General features: G+C 41.4%; 2 protein-coding genes across 8 annotated transcripts in view; one reads left to right on the top strand and one right to left on the bottom strand.

Annotated features, from left to right (window-relative positions):
• LOC122542503 (frizzled-3) overlaps positions 1-1,849 on the bottom strand; it is a 107,832-nt gene extending 105,983 nt beyond the window's left edge. Inside the window, exon 1 of one of the 2 annotated variants that reach the window (XM_043680324.2) lies at positions 1,763-1,849. The gene's annotated coding sequence lies outside the window, so the exon portion shown is untranslated. The remainder of the gene's footprint in view (positions 1-1,762) is intronic. The other variant, XM_043680304.2, reaches the window with a different exon arrangement.
• Positions 1,850-1,949: 100 nt separating this feature from the next.
• fbxo16 (F-box protein 16) overlaps positions 1,950-15,123 on the top strand; it is a 60,596-nt gene continuing 47,422 nt past the window's right edge. For 4 of the 6 annotated variants that reach the window (XM_087978521.1, XM_087978516.1, XM_087978505.1 and 1 more), the window contains exons 1-4: positions 1,950-2,047; positions 2,629-2,842; positions 3,969-4,105; positions 6,769-6,804. In XM_087978521.1, coding sequence (XP_087834647.1) covers positions 4,010-4,105; positions 6,769-6,804 — 132 coding nt within the window. In that variant the 5' untranslated portion in view covers positions 1,950-2,047; positions 2,629-2,842; positions 3,969-4,009. The remainder of the gene's footprint in view (positions 2,048-2,628; positions 2,843-3,968; positions 4,106-6,768; positions 6,805-15,123) is intronic. The other 2 variants (XM_043680374.2, XM_043680357.2) reach the window with 2 other exon arrangements.

Below are 15,123 nucleotides of genomic sequence, written 5' to 3'. Positions count from 1 at the left end.
ATTTTGGGTGGCAAACAAAGCAAGGGAATACATAATAAATTGACAGGGGTAGAGGGAGCAGAGGGACATTAAAGTGCATGTCCACAGATCCATGAAATAGTTAGCTAGGTCAACAGATAATGTGGTAAATAAAAAAAGGCATATGAGGTGCTTGCCTTCACTAGAGGAGGCACTGAATCTAAATGAAATGATGTAACTATATAAGACACTGGTTCAGCCACAACTGGAGTTTTGTATACAGCTCTTCTCACCATATTACTGGAAGGGGTTGGAAATTGTAGTAAAGGGTGGTACGTGTATGGAATAAACTGCCAGAGGAAGTGGTGAAGGCAGGTACAATTGCAACATTTAAGAGGCATTTGGATAGGTATATGAATAGGAAGGGTTTGGAGGGATATGGGCCGAGTGCTAGCAGGTGGGACTAGATTGGGTTGGGATATCTGGTCGGCATGGACAGGTTGGACCGAAGAGTCTGTTTCCATGCTGTACATCTCTATGACTGCCTCCACTACCAAACTAGTTTACACGCTGCTTAACAATACTAGCAAATCTCCCACATGGAAAGTTGTCCAAGCTCAGTTGAGGTGCTAACTCTCATACTAATATAGGTCCCACCTCCACCAGAAGTGGTCCCAATGTCCAGGAAACAAAAGCCCTCGCTCCTACATCACATCAACCATCCATCTGCTCTAACCCCCTCTTCTATGCTCACTAATAGTTGATGTTGAGAATAATATTAAAGTTACTACCTCCAACATCTTGATTTTCAGTTTTATCCTAACTCCTCACCTCTGCCCAGAGGATCTCATCTATTTTTTTCTTTCCCTGTTGTTAAAAACACAGATCATAACCTCTGACTTTTCATCTCCCACCAGAAGGTTCTGTAGCCAATCTGCAATAGCACAAAGGAAGTAACAAACTATAATGCATTTACAGCAAAAACACCTGATTATTGTGTTCACATATCTAACTTATTCAACCCAATGGCCTCTGCCCAATCAAGACCAAAACTTATATGCAAACTTGAGGGACGGGTGTACAAAAAAGACTGAAAGAACGGATATATTACTGTGACATTTCGAGATACAGGCACAGCATCACCTAAACGTTTCCAAAGCCTGTATTCCAGATTCTCAACATCTGCAATGTCCATTCTTTTGTTGTCTGACAGCTCCCCGCATTTCGAAAATTATTTTAAATGCACTTAAAGTAAAACAGAGATCCGGAGACTGTTTTTTAAGAAAAGAAATTAAATAGAAAAGAAACATTGCAAAATAATCTCCTTGCTGAATAAGAAAAAAAAACACCGAGGTAACACCGAGCTGAAAGGATACACAATGAATGAAACTCAGCCTTCCCCCGGTATACAAACGGAACAAGTCGAAGCGTCACCCTCCACAACCTCAGCAAGAGAGGATGCAGACATGTAAACAAATTAACAAAGATTAAAAGCCCTCACAGCATGCATCCCGGCCATTCAAGATGTACACTGAAAATCCGGGACCGGGTATGTTTAAGTCGAAACCGGTTGGAGCCGGGTGTTACTTTGGCCCGCGGGGGGGGGGGGTGACGGTGAATGGAGAAAGACTCCCACTCCCCCCCTCCACTAGGACAGGAGAAAGCCGCAACTGCGGCGGCGCTACCCCCTAGGATCTAGCTCCCCGCTACAATCTAACAGTCATTGCATATCTCGGCCTTATCCTTGTCTGTTCCGCGTCGCCACACGTACAACGAACAAACCCCCCTCGCTATCGCTTCTCACCGTTCACTACAAACCGATCTCCATCCCGACCGTTCGTCGGCAGCAGCACCACGCCTCCGACACGAGGCCTGATTGGCTACCAGGACGTGGCGAATGGTAAACGACGATGCTCATTGCCCCGGCAACGCGTACCTGCGCCCCTGGCCCCGTGACACTGAAAGAACGATGGTATTGGTCAGGCGGCCATCGGCGAGTGAAGATGGTGAGGGGAACCTGTTGCCATAGAAACCGAGCGAGGCCAAACCGGAGATGGCGCCTGTAGCTAGCTGTATGAGCTGAAGGAAGGTGAGAAAATGACAGCAACAGGGTGGCATGAAATAATCCGCGATCCAACATGGTGCCGGCAAATAATGGCGTAGCAATTAACCCCCAAACTGATATCCCAAAGTGTGGATCTGTCCCCCTTGGCTCCGAGCCAGTGTAGAGGTAGGGGGTGGGAAGGGGAGAATTGTTCCTAAAAAATTGTTGCTGGCTCCTTTTCCTTTACTGTACTGACGAGTGTCTGCAGCCGGCCGCTACTAGATACTCGGGTTTTCGATGGCAGCAGTGCCTCGTCTCCCTGACTTTCATAAGATTTCCACTGCCTCTTGGATGGGTTTGAAATAGTCTCTCTTTTCATTCTTTCGTGAGATATGGGCGTACTGGGCCAGCATTTGTTACCCAGCCCAACAAACCTAGAACTGAGCAGCTTGCTCAGCCATTTCAGAGAAGTAAACAGTCATCCACCTTGCTGTGGGGCTGGGATCCCGTCTGTCAGACCAGGTTAGAATGGCAGATTCAGTTTTTATTATAACTAATCAATGACAGTTTTGTTATTATTGAGACTAGCTTCAATTCCAAATTTCATTTGAATTTCATCTCACTAGGTGGGAGATTTGGACACAGCTTCAACGCATTGGTCTGAGCTTCTGGGTTTCTCGTTAAAGATGTTGGTTGGGATGTCAATCAGACAAGATGCTATGTCCTGAATGGTATTGAGCTTACTGGATGTTGTTAAAGTGGCAACCATCCAGGCAAGTGGAGAATATTCCATCACACTCCTGACGTGTAAATGGTGAACAGTCATTAGGGAGACAGGAGGTGAGTTACTCACCACAGAATTCCTAGCCTCTGGCCTACTTTTGTAGTCACAATTTTTAAATGACTGATGCGGTTCAATTTTTTGGTCAATGGTAACCCCAAGATGTTAATAATAGGAGATTTAATGATGGTATTTCCATTGAACATAAAAGAGTTATGGTTAGAATCTCTCCTGCTGGAGATGGATACCTGGCACTTGTACGGTACAAGTCCACTTATCAACACAAACCAGAATTTTATCCAGGTCTTGCTGCCCTTGGACTCTGAGGAATTGCAAATGGTGCTGAATCATTGTACAATCATCAACATCCTGACTTCTGACCATGCAGAGTCATAGTCAAAGAGATATGTACAGCATTGAAATGGACCCTTCGGTCCAACTTGTCCATGCCGACCAGATATCCAAGCCTAATCTAGTCCCATTTGCCAGAACTTGGCCCATATCCCTCTAAACACTTCCTATTTATATACCCATCCAGATGCCTTTTAAATGTTGTAATTTTATCAGCCTCCACCACTTCCTCTGGCAGCTCATTCTATACATGAACCACCCTCTGCATGGAAAAGTTGCCCCTTAGGTCCCTTTCAAATCTTACCTCTCATCTTAAACCTATGCCTTCTAGTTTTGGAGTCCCCCACCCCAGAGAAAAGACCTTGTCTATTTACCTTCTCCATGCCCCTCATGATTTTATAAACGTCTATAAGGTCACCCCTCTGCCTCCAATGCTCCAGAGAAAACAGCCCCAGCATTTTCAGCCTTTCCCTATTGCTCTGATGCAGGGAAGATCAAGGATGAAGTAGCTGAAGATGATTGGATTTAGGACAGTACCCTGTGGAACTGACCTCTTGTGACATAGTGGTAGTGTTCCTGTCACTGAGTTAGGAGCCCTCAGTTAAAGTGCTAGTTCAAATGTGTGTCTTAACATGTTTGAACAAATTGATTAGAGGTATTTACCCTAAAGAATTTATGTAAGGATGTCCTGAAGCAGAGATGACTAACCTCCAGCAACTACAACCATCTGTTAAATTAGGCTGGTTGACACGTAGATGCTTGAGTCAGAATCATTGGCTCTTGGTTAGATTATGACATGGTTTAGGCATTGTTGTTCTTCCTTTTACATTCCAGTTGAATTGAGTGACTCTGCACCAGAAGGAATTGATTTCAAAATGGCATTTGCACCATCCAAGATCATGAATGGGCCTAAAATGCAGACCAAGATGAGCACATGGACACCCCTGAACCACCAGCCCACTAATGACAAGGCAAGGGAATGTGACTTTATATTACCAAAGAGAAATGTTTTGTAAAAACCATGGTAAACAGGCTGTATGGTAATTACTTTTTTTGTTCAATGTCTATTCAATGAGTTGGTTTATCATGATGAGCAATAAGTGGCTGTATATAAGAGGTGATCAGCCAAATTGTTCTTATTTAATCCTCATGTAACATGGGAAGGTGCTGCCAGGAAAGAATAGTTTGCTATTATATTCATGCTAACTAACCTGTTTGACATACAACTCCATCCAAATGTATTAAATGGAAGAAGTTTTATTTCACACCTTTTGACTTAAATTCTCTTCTAAGCATAAGCAGTATTTGAAATAAAATTTGAGAGAAAGGATTCCTTAATTCTGTCACTGTCAGTTGTTATACATGAGGTTTCGTTAGTTTTATTCAAAGTTAGAACAGAGGATTATATGGACCTAGATACAGATCCATGACAACATAAATCTTAAGTCTGAATGATTGAGTAATCAATCAAACCGATGTTCTTTCTGTTATTCCTAATAAGCAAAGTATCTACCATTCATGCAAGACCCAAATCAAAATGGTGCTTGTTAGATGTGGTTCTACTTCTGGGTAACACTTACTGAACTGAGTGTACTAATAGCTACCAGGTTGATAAATTCTTTTGACAAATAATGAGTATTTTGCTGAAGCAATGATTGGTGGGAGGTGGTGGTGGTGGGTATGAAGGAGTTGAGATGGAAGGGACGATGCTGATAAGACCAGAGGAGTCTTTTACGTCCTCAAACCTGCCCAGGACCCCCAAAATGGTCATTACAGATGCCCACCCCCTTCCCCCTTACATTTCGCAGACACGTCTTTCCTCCTCAGATATGTCCGGGGTGACGAGTCCTCCGCACTCTCTAGGGCTTTTTTGGACTCCCATCACTTTCCCCTCAGGTGCAGGGACTACCCTCTGCAAAACAAAAATGAAATTGTATAAGCCTCACACCTTGTTGGGGAGCCTGTAGATCTCTATTATCTTCTCCATGGCACTACTTCAATCAATTACAATCAACTTCCAACCAATCAGCATCATATCTTCCGGTAGTATAAATTGCGTTGATGGTTTGAAATTTGGCATTCTTGCATTTGTCCTAATAAGTGCTGAGTGTAAAGCTCAACAGCTTGTCTCATTTCAGCACTGTTCAACTTCTGTATTACTAAGCAACTGAATGTAATTTTACAGTTGTTGCCTGTACTGTTGCTCAGTTTATGAGGTACATGCTCTAATGCATTCGTATTGCATCTAATTGTTTGAGGACAAACTGCTTGCAACTTTAATGGCACTGATTACTAATACTCATTTTGCTAACCACGTTGTCTTGGTTGGTTCTTCACAATTCCTAATCCTCACATGGCCACAAATAATGGTTTTCTCTTTCTTAAAAAAGATTGCTGTTTATGGTCTGGATATCAGATGTAGTTAGAATTAGAATTAGCCTTATTGTCACATGCACTCTCATGAGTTCAGTGAAATGTTTATAATTTGCTACTTACGGTGCTATCTTAGGTGCAAAGGTACCCCAGTACAGATTCTGAAGTACAAATTCTTAGGAAAAAATTGTAAAAGTAAAGAAATAAAAAGTCCAACATTACAGACCGCCATGCCATCTTACGTACACAAGTACAAAATCAAAGGAATAAATTAGATAAATAATAAAATAAAAAATTCAGAGTTATAGTTCTTCCAACCCAGTGCGCACCTGCACTTTTCCTCCAGTCTGTGCTGAGGGCGGGATGCCTACACTGAGCCTGGGAGGCCAGAGTTTTTGCTGAGGCTGGAAGTCCATGCTATTTTCACCTTGAGGCTGTCAAGGTCAGGAGTACACGCTGGCTTCACCTCGAGGCCAGGAGTCTGTGCTGAGGCTGGAGGTTAGCACTGAGGCTGGAAATCCGCACTGGCTTCACATTGAGGCTCTGGAGACTGGGGGGTCTGCAACAGCCTCACTTCAAGGATGGTAATCCACACTGAAGCCAGGAGTTTGCGATGACTTCTCATAATACTCAAGAACAGGAGGTAGGTAAGAAGAAAGAAAGAAAAATAAACATAAAAAGAGAAAGTAATAAAGGAAAGAAATGAATGGAGCAGATGACTTCCAGCTAAAGAGTCCTACTCTGCTGCCAACTTGGATTTGAAATTTTACACCTGTGCTAAAAAGAAACTGACAGACTTTTGTTGGGTTGCCTTGGATATCTCCACAAAGGTTGTATTTTAATTATAATTTAATTTAATTTTAATTTAATTCTCAATCCCACTTTAGAAATAGAATCAGTCTGACCTAACGTTGGGACACAGACAGACCTTAAATGCATTATCTGAGCTGAGATGACACTTGTTGTTAAAAGCTATCTTGAGAATGTAACTTTAAAAAAGTTCTCAGTTTACATATGAAGGAACCAAAATGAACATGGTCGTTCTAAAATTATTGAAACTAAATTTGTTTAATAGTACATTCCATGACATTGCAATCCTGTTTCTATAAAGTCTGTGTCTTATGATTCTGCTCCACAACCATCTGATGAAGAAACAGCATTTTGAAAGCTCATGATTCCAAATAAACCTGTTGGACTATAACCTGGTATTGTGTGATTTTCAACTTCTTAATTCTAATATATTCTTTTCTTCTTCCACCAGGTCTTTGAAGAAAGGGGAGAGTTACTTGGGAAATGGGTGAGAAGTTCATTCATTGGTTTGTAGATTAAAAAGTCTTAACTTGAATCAAAACTTGACTAATAGGTCCCTTGGCAGCTCAGAAAAATTATCAATTGAGTAAACAAACAATACGCATCAGGAAGCGCAACAGCTGAATCCCTATGTTGAGTTGGGACAGCTGATCTCAGTCAGGGAGCAGCTTCAAAATGCTGCTGTGGCCAATAACAGCAATGTATGAAGTGAATATCTTCACTTTGCTCAAACATTTGGCTTGATGTAAATACTTTAATTTAAGGCTGTTTTGGTATTTCACTTTGAATTTGGAGAGCTTAAATCAAAGATAGCTGCCTAGCCAATCAAAATTAGGAAGTGACAGACAAACACTCAAATGTCTTTCCCCAAACTAACTTGAACTTTTTTTTGCCTTTATCCAAATGTATTAGATTTTGAAAGCTTCTTATGTGAACAGAAATATGTTGATTATCTTGCCAATTGAAAGTTAAATAATTTAAGTTTTCCAGTGCTACCCATGTATCCAGATGGTAAATTTGAGCAAAAATCTAATATTTCCCTCTCCCTGCAATATCCATTTCAACTCATGCCTATTGGCTCCTCAATTTCATTGTTCAATGTTCATTCACTTTCCTTATGTACTCATGGTCTGCTAATTATTCACTGACCTGAAAACTATCTTCTAGATGACTCACTCTCCATCCTTGTCCTTTTATTTCTGACTTCTGCCATTAGTAGCACCACCAGTACTGTGGTAAATCCAAGTGAAAGATTGTTACTATAGGGCAGCTCTTACCACCAGCAGGTCCCTCTTTGGACACAATGTACCCATGAAGGATGTACCTCTGACCTACAGAGTTGCTAGCATACAGAGTAGAGGTGCGATGAGACCCTCAAGTGAACCTTGACAGCCTCGCTGTCCCCCCAAATCTCTCAGAATCTAATTTGGTGGACTTGGATAGACAATGTGCTCTCCAACCTCCTGCCCTGTTATCCAGCCAGTCTCCCTTCCAGCCCGCACCCAGGAGAGGGGTGTTAAATTCTACCCATCAAGTCTCCTCCCAGTGTTTAAGCATACTTTCTTACTGCCCACTTGCCATTTTTTTAGTGTACTTGAGGGGCATGTCATAAGAGATAACTAATTCTGTGCTTGGACCAAGAGTCTCTCGTTACTGATTAACCCTTATATCATGATAGCTCAGTCCTTGGACAAACCTGCTTCTTTTGTGTGGCTGTCTGGACTACATAGCCCGTCTCCTATGTGTCCTTTATGTTTGTTTGGGAAGGGCTAATAGAGATTGCTTCACACATACTGACATTCTAGTCCCAGGTGCAAAGTGGCCATGGATCAGAAGGGTGGGAAATCTGATGGCCAGAATTACAAAAATGTTAATATCTTGTTGTTTGGCTGCATTCTACTCTTAAGGAGCAGACATCAATTTATAATAAATAACATGGCAAATAACCTTCAGCAAAACTGCTGTTTATTTCATCAAAATCCACAGCAAGTTATTCTTTTCTAGCATTGCTGTGCATGACAGCAGTGAAGTCCACAACAATCCCTGCTATCTTCTGCACCTGGTGACAGGCCATCTGCCCCTTCTGATTCATTATTAGAAAAGTACAAAAATGTTTCATGGGTACACATGTCACTGCAGTGACCAGACAAACTCCTTTCTCGACCAAAGGAAATCTGGGGTCTCTGTAGGTGAAAGTAGTCCCAGCCAGTCGTGAAGAATGGCCTGATTGTGAACTAGACTGTCATTCTAAACTATCTCTAACTTAATTATAATTAAGTTATAACAGTTATAACAAATAATAACAGTATAATTTCACTGTTGCCATAAAGTATCACCCCCTCTGTCACTGTACCTTTCCATGTCTTGCCACATCTGTGATTGTCTGTCTTACTGTTTCTGACCCTTGTGTATAACAATCCCAACAAGAATGAGTTCAGACAGGCTACATCTGTAGCTGAAAAATACCCACAGGAATTTGCATATTAATAACAATCTCTGAGTGAGAAACCACAAAGACAGATGTGAGGGAACTGGAAGTATTACATTGGAGAATAGGTTGTTCTTGGCAGAGGTTTAAGATGAAGTACTTACTATTAACAACACAGAGCAAGCTATATCTGACCTGTGTCGTACCATGCCTAGGAATGTACTAGTTTCAAAAATAAGCAATAATGTTTAATTAATCCATGTGGATGAACAAATAAATAAATGTACTAATACTGAATTAAGCTCATAATATGTGGCTAATCATTCTAATTTTTTTTAATTTCTGCTAGGGTAGAGCACCCCACTCCTTCATGCTCTCGAAAATCATTAACTTCCACTGAGGATTACAAACTATCTTGACTGTGCCCTTCTCTGCCTTTTTACAAGTCTTAACCCATCCGTTTCTTTCGCAATTACACAACATTGTTTCCTCTCTGATTCAATTAGAAACTACTTGGTTCGAAACTAACTCGCATTTATTTTTAATGACCATTCTTGGGTTCTTCACAGCTGGTGTAAAGTCAGTGACTGAGCAGGAAGTTAGAACAAAAGGTGAATGAATGTGTGGAAGGTGGTATTTGTGATATTGAGACGAAATAGAAATCAGGGGAATCATAGAACTGTACATTACAAAAGGAAAATATTGGCCTATTGTGCCTGTGCCAACTCTTTGAATAAACAGCTGTTCAATCAGTCCGATTAATCAGCAGAGCAAAAAGGTGGATTTGTATTTGGGTAATATCCTTCACAATCTCAGGATATTTGAAAGGTAACGACTGGTGGTTGAAGAAATTGGGGAAGGGTGAGACTGAGCAGAGACCAGAAGATGAGTTAGAGTATCTGTCTCAAGGTGTACAAAGTTTAAAAATCACACAAAACCACGTTATAGTCCAGCAGGTTTATTTGCAAGCACTAGCTTTCGGAGCACTGCTACTTCGTGAGGTAGTTGTGAAGTGTAAGATCATAAGACACAGAATTTATAGCAAAGGTTTACAGTGTGATGCAACTGAAATTATATATTGAAAAATACCTGGATTGTTTGTTAAGTCTCATATCTTTTAGAATGACCGTGTTTGTTTCAGTTCGTTGATATGTAAATCCCAGAACTTTTTTAAAGTTTCATTCTCAAGTGAACTTTAACAATTGGTGCCATGTGGTCCCAGATAATGACAAAAACAGAAATGGCTGGAAAAACTCAGCAGGTCTGGTAGCATCTGTGAAGAGAAATCAGAGTTCATGTTTTGGGTCCAGGATTTGAAGAAAGGTCACTGGACCCAAAGCGTTAACTGATTCCTCTCCACAGATGCTGCCAGACTTGCTGAGTTTTTCCAGCAATATCTGTTTTTTCACTGGAATAATTCTTAAAAATTGATCATGGCTCTCAACTAATTGGCCATCTTCATGTGTGGACCTGAATATTGACTCTCGGTGGGCTATTCAGCTGCAGGGACGGGTCTTACAGTGACCACATCCAGATGATTTGTCGCACAATTTAGCATTTTAGCACTTTGGTGCCATATCTGCCTTTTTGGCTCCAAATCAGCATCCACGATATTGTGCATCTGTCAAAGGTATGCAGATTGAGCAAATTGTAACATTCACCAGAGTTGACACTGATTAGAAACTAGTGGCTATTTTGGATTTCAAAGATCCAGGTAGCATTGTTTCTTAAACATGAAAATGTATGCTTCTCTTCTCAACAGTGTTTTTTAAACAGTGTTACTTTCAGGTTAACTGTCAATTGATTTCTGATACTGGGAGAAAGTGAGTATTCCAGATGCTGAAGAGTCAGAGTCGAAAAGTGTGGCACTGGAAAAGCACAGCAGGTCAAGCAGCATCGAGGACCTGGAGAGTCAACATCTCAAAGTCAACTCTCCTGCTTCCTGGATGCTGCCTGACCTGCTGTGCTTTTCCAGCGCTACTCTTTTCGACAATTGATTTCTGATGCTTTATGCTGCAACTGCAAACATATTTGGTGGTTTCTGAAGTTTTGTAAAGTTAATAAATCATGTAGAACAAAGCAGGGCAAAGCAGCCCGCTTGATTGGCATTATGTGCACAAACATCCCCTCACTCCATCGCTGATGCTTTGTCACAGCAGGGTGTACCATCACAAGATACACTGCAGAAATTCACCAAAGATCCTTAGAGAGCACTTTCCAAGCCCATTACCACTTCCATCTAGTAGGACAAGGGCACAGCACATATGGTAACATCACCACTTCTAAGTTCCCCTCCAAGCCATTTACCATCTGACTTTGAAGTATATTGCCATTCGTTCAATATGGTCATGTACTTCCATATTGGGTCAAAATTCTGGAATTCTCTCCCAAAGGCATTGTGGATGTATCTACAACACATGGACTTCACTGGTTCAAGAAGGCAACTCACCACAACTAGGGATCGGCAATAGATTTTGGTCCATCCAATGAAACCCACCTTCGACAAGTGAATTTTAAAAAAGTGGTGTAGCAATGCTGAAGAACTTTGTTCTGCTTTCAAGGATTCTGCAACTACATCCTTTTAGAAATGTGTACAGCAATAGGTATTCTCTTTGGCCTGCAACATGACAAAGAATGATTAAAGAAAAACAGAGTAGGACAAGCTGCTGGTTGCATTGGAGAGGGAAGGAGGATTCTCAGCAGGAAGCCCTGTCCATGCAGGGTATCAGAGAAAATTCTCCAACCTGACCTCAGCAAGAAGCAATGTTTCAAATATCTTCACTTCACAAAGGACTTTTTCATAAATGTCTTCCATCTGCTGTTACCTCAGAGTGGAGTGAAGATTTTACTACAGTGGCTATGAAGCTGACTGTAATCATTAGCCTTTATGAGTCAGGTTTTTTTCCAGGTGATATTTGCAGCTTCTACCCCTTTGCCATCCATGTTACGTTACAGAGATCACCAAGGCTCTGAATTCCAGGATAACAGAATACTTTACAAGAACCAAAAGCAAAAAGTGTACAGTATTGAGAGGATTACCAGCTTCCACTGGCCATACATCACTTTGGGGGCACCATATGTCAACCTTCAAATACACTGCAGCTGAAAGATTTCATTGCCTTAAGGTCCAGCTGGTCCTACCATAGTGTGCCGTATAGGTCAGTGTCCTGTATCCTGGCAACAGCAACAATGTATTTGCTTTATGGCACTCTGCTGTACTGTCCACATTTGATCCATCATGACAAACCAGAAGGTAAATATTGTGTGATGAGGATTACCACTTGACCTAATGGTCATTGTAAGCAGACAGCATGCCACATAAACTTTGAAGGAACAGATTATTGGCACCTCTCTGCAAAAGCAAGTACTTGGAAAAACAGACGACAAGATTCATAATAGCCACATCACCCTCATTTGTATACTGCTTGAAGCCATAGTAGTCTTTCCATGTTGCTTTATCTAGTGTCAGGCATTTTATTTACCCATAAACAGTTGCTTAGTAGAATGGATTTGAGCATTATTTAGAAAAAAGGTATTCATCTTGTGCTGATCAGGACAGTCACAAGAATATCAAACTTAAAAAGGAGCAACAAATTATACATTATGAAAAATAATGCTGACTGTATAGCAAGTCAATTCTGATTGGTCAAGATGTTGCCATGGAAATGCATCAGAAAAATATTGTTTTCCATACTTGAGTTTACTTCAGAAAAGGTAAAATTCCTGGACACGTGTTTTACTTGCAAAGGACAGGACCTTATATATGAATACACATAGCTTTGAGTGAGTAAATGTAAGTGAGCCATATTGTGAGCCCAAATGATAGTCTCAGATTGGTTGTTGAAGTTATTCTTAACATGCACAGGATTGTTTCCCAAATGTATCCAAATTACAGAATCCCATCTGATTTTAAATGAGACATTCTGCCCACCTAACAAATTTGTAATGGAGTACATGAATTTTAGTTAAAAATCACACAACACCAGGTTATAGACCAACAGATTTATTTGGAAGCACTAGCTTTCAGAGTGCTGCTCCTTCATCTCGTGGTTGTCGAGTATGAGATTATAAGATACAGGATTTACAGCAAAAGTTTGCAGTGTGACACAACTGAAGTTATATATTGAAGAAGACCATAATTGTTTACTAAGTCTCTCATCTTTTAGAATGACCATGTTAGTTTCAGTTCTTTCATCTGTAAATCCCAGAACTTTTTTTTAAAGTTACATTCTCAAGTGAACTTTAACAATAGGTGCCATGGTGTCTCAGATAATGCATTGAAGGTGTGAGGTGCCTGTGAGGCTGTCTGTGCCCCAATGTTCAGATTGATTCTCATCTTAAAACAAAATTACAGAACCTTCCATGAATTCATGCAGTTTTTGAGCAAAATAAAATTAATTCTGCAAATACAAATTCACCCCACAAACTTATATGTATGTATGTTTGGGGGAGGTATGCTGGGTATGAGTGTCTGTGAGACAGTATGTGTATGTGTGTGAGTGAAAGGGGTATAAGTCTGTGAAAGGGGCGTGGGTGGGTGTGAATGTGTGAGCATATGAGAGAGGTTTTGTTTGTGTATGTATGTGTGTATGTGTAGAGTGCAGTGAGGTCACCTGTAGTGTGACATGAAGCCAAGGTCCCAGTTGAGGCCATTCCTATGGGTACTGATTTTTAACTTTGTCCATCCCAGTCCAACACCAGCATCTCCAAATTATGACTACCATCAACACCACTAGCTGCTGGCTCAAAGTGGAGAAGATCCCCAAGAAGATCGCGCATATTGACAAGACATCAAGTTTTTGCAGGAAAGCAGGAATGATCCCAAAAGGATTACGGATCATGAACCAATTCAGGTCAATCTATAACACAGACTACGTGGAGAGACTTTGCCACTGCACCTCTCGCAAACTCCTCAATCATCTCGTGCACCAACTCTACAGCAGGCGCAGCAACCTTGAAAGTGAGATGCAGTCCACACTCTCAGCCTGCACTCAGGATACAGCAGTACAGTTACGGGACATTGCCAAATAGACAAGGCGGCAAAACTACACCATGTACATGCACAGCAAAAACAAGAAATTGGAGAAAATTCGCATCACCACCAGCAATAGCCAAGCCCACCCTAGCACCATAGTGGAAAACATTATCACCACAGGGAAGTCGATTGTCAACTTATCGGACCACAACCTTCGACCGGAAAAGATTGAAGTTCTTAGCAGGGGTCTCACCACCAAAATGGACCCCCTTAGTCTTGCAGCAGACACGGAGGAGTTCATCAGACAAATGAGACTCTGGGAATTCTTTCAAGATGCCAGCAGTGATCCCAATGAGCCCACTGACGAACCGGAACAATCATCACAGGGATCCGTAGAGAAGCAACCAAAAAAAGAGTCAACTTGGACCCCACTGGGGGGGCTGCTGGCCTGGACTTGGCATGTATGCTCAAACTGTCAGGAAATATATTAATGCCCGATTCATCAGCTGCACCCATAAGGTAGAGCAAAACATCACCAAATCACAACGCAACACCATCTTTGGAAGGCAGTAGAAGTTGCGAGACGTACGTGGGATGATTGCATGTAGGGAACTGTGAAGGACTGAATCCAAAATCCTGATCAATGTGTTTAGTTCACAGGTGTGCTGTTTGGTCGGATCAGCCAGTAGTTACCTGTAGTGTTTCTGGTTGTTCAGTTTTCAGTACACTTCCTTGCAGTAATCTTCTATTTTGAATGATGATGACTCCTTTCTCTGCTGCTTTGATGACAGTGTTGTGATTGGTTTTGAGAGCATGGATGGTGTTGCGTTGTGAACGGGTGATGCTTTGCTCTACCTTGTGGGTACAGCTGATGAACCTGGCATTTATATATTTCCTGACGGTTTGAGCGTACATGTCAAGCCCAGGCCAGCGGCCCTCCGGTGGGGTCCAAGTTGACTCCTTCTTTGGTTGCTTTTCTATGCATTATGTGGCAGATTCTGATAGCTGTTTTCACAGTACGTGCTACAGAAACACAAAGCTACTCAAATGGTTATGGCCTGAAACTCTCGGTGATCAGTTCAGTTTTTTACCCTCAACCATCATAAAATGCACTTGTGGCTTTCATGAGCTACATTTCTGTTTTATTGAAGATCTGGCAATGTTCTTCAACACGTTTCAGATTGTATTATTTCTTTGTACCACAATATATCCTGCCCTGTAATGTGAAATTTTATTTCGCTTTTACCTCCTCCTGTCCTGCAGGTATTGACTCAAACTCAAAAGTAGACACATACCTGTCATGTTTCACTCATGTGCATATATGTGTTTGAATAGTAAGAACTGGAGGCCTACTCTGCAGATTCATTGAGTGACCACATACAGGCACTGTCAGCAAATAGTAA

This window comes from Chiloscyllium plagiosum, unplaced genomic scaffold (genome assembly GCF_037043375.1).
Source record: "Chiloscyllium plagiosum isolate Xiang-an unplaced genomic scaffold, Cpla_swu_hap1 HiC_scaffold_3, whole genome shotgun sequence".
NCBI classification, from domain to species: Eukaryota; Metazoa; Chordata; class Chondrichthyes; order Orectolobiformes; family Hemiscylliidae; genus Chiloscyllium; species Chiloscyllium plagiosum.
This window is presented reverse-complemented; position numbering and strand designations above follow the sequence as displayed.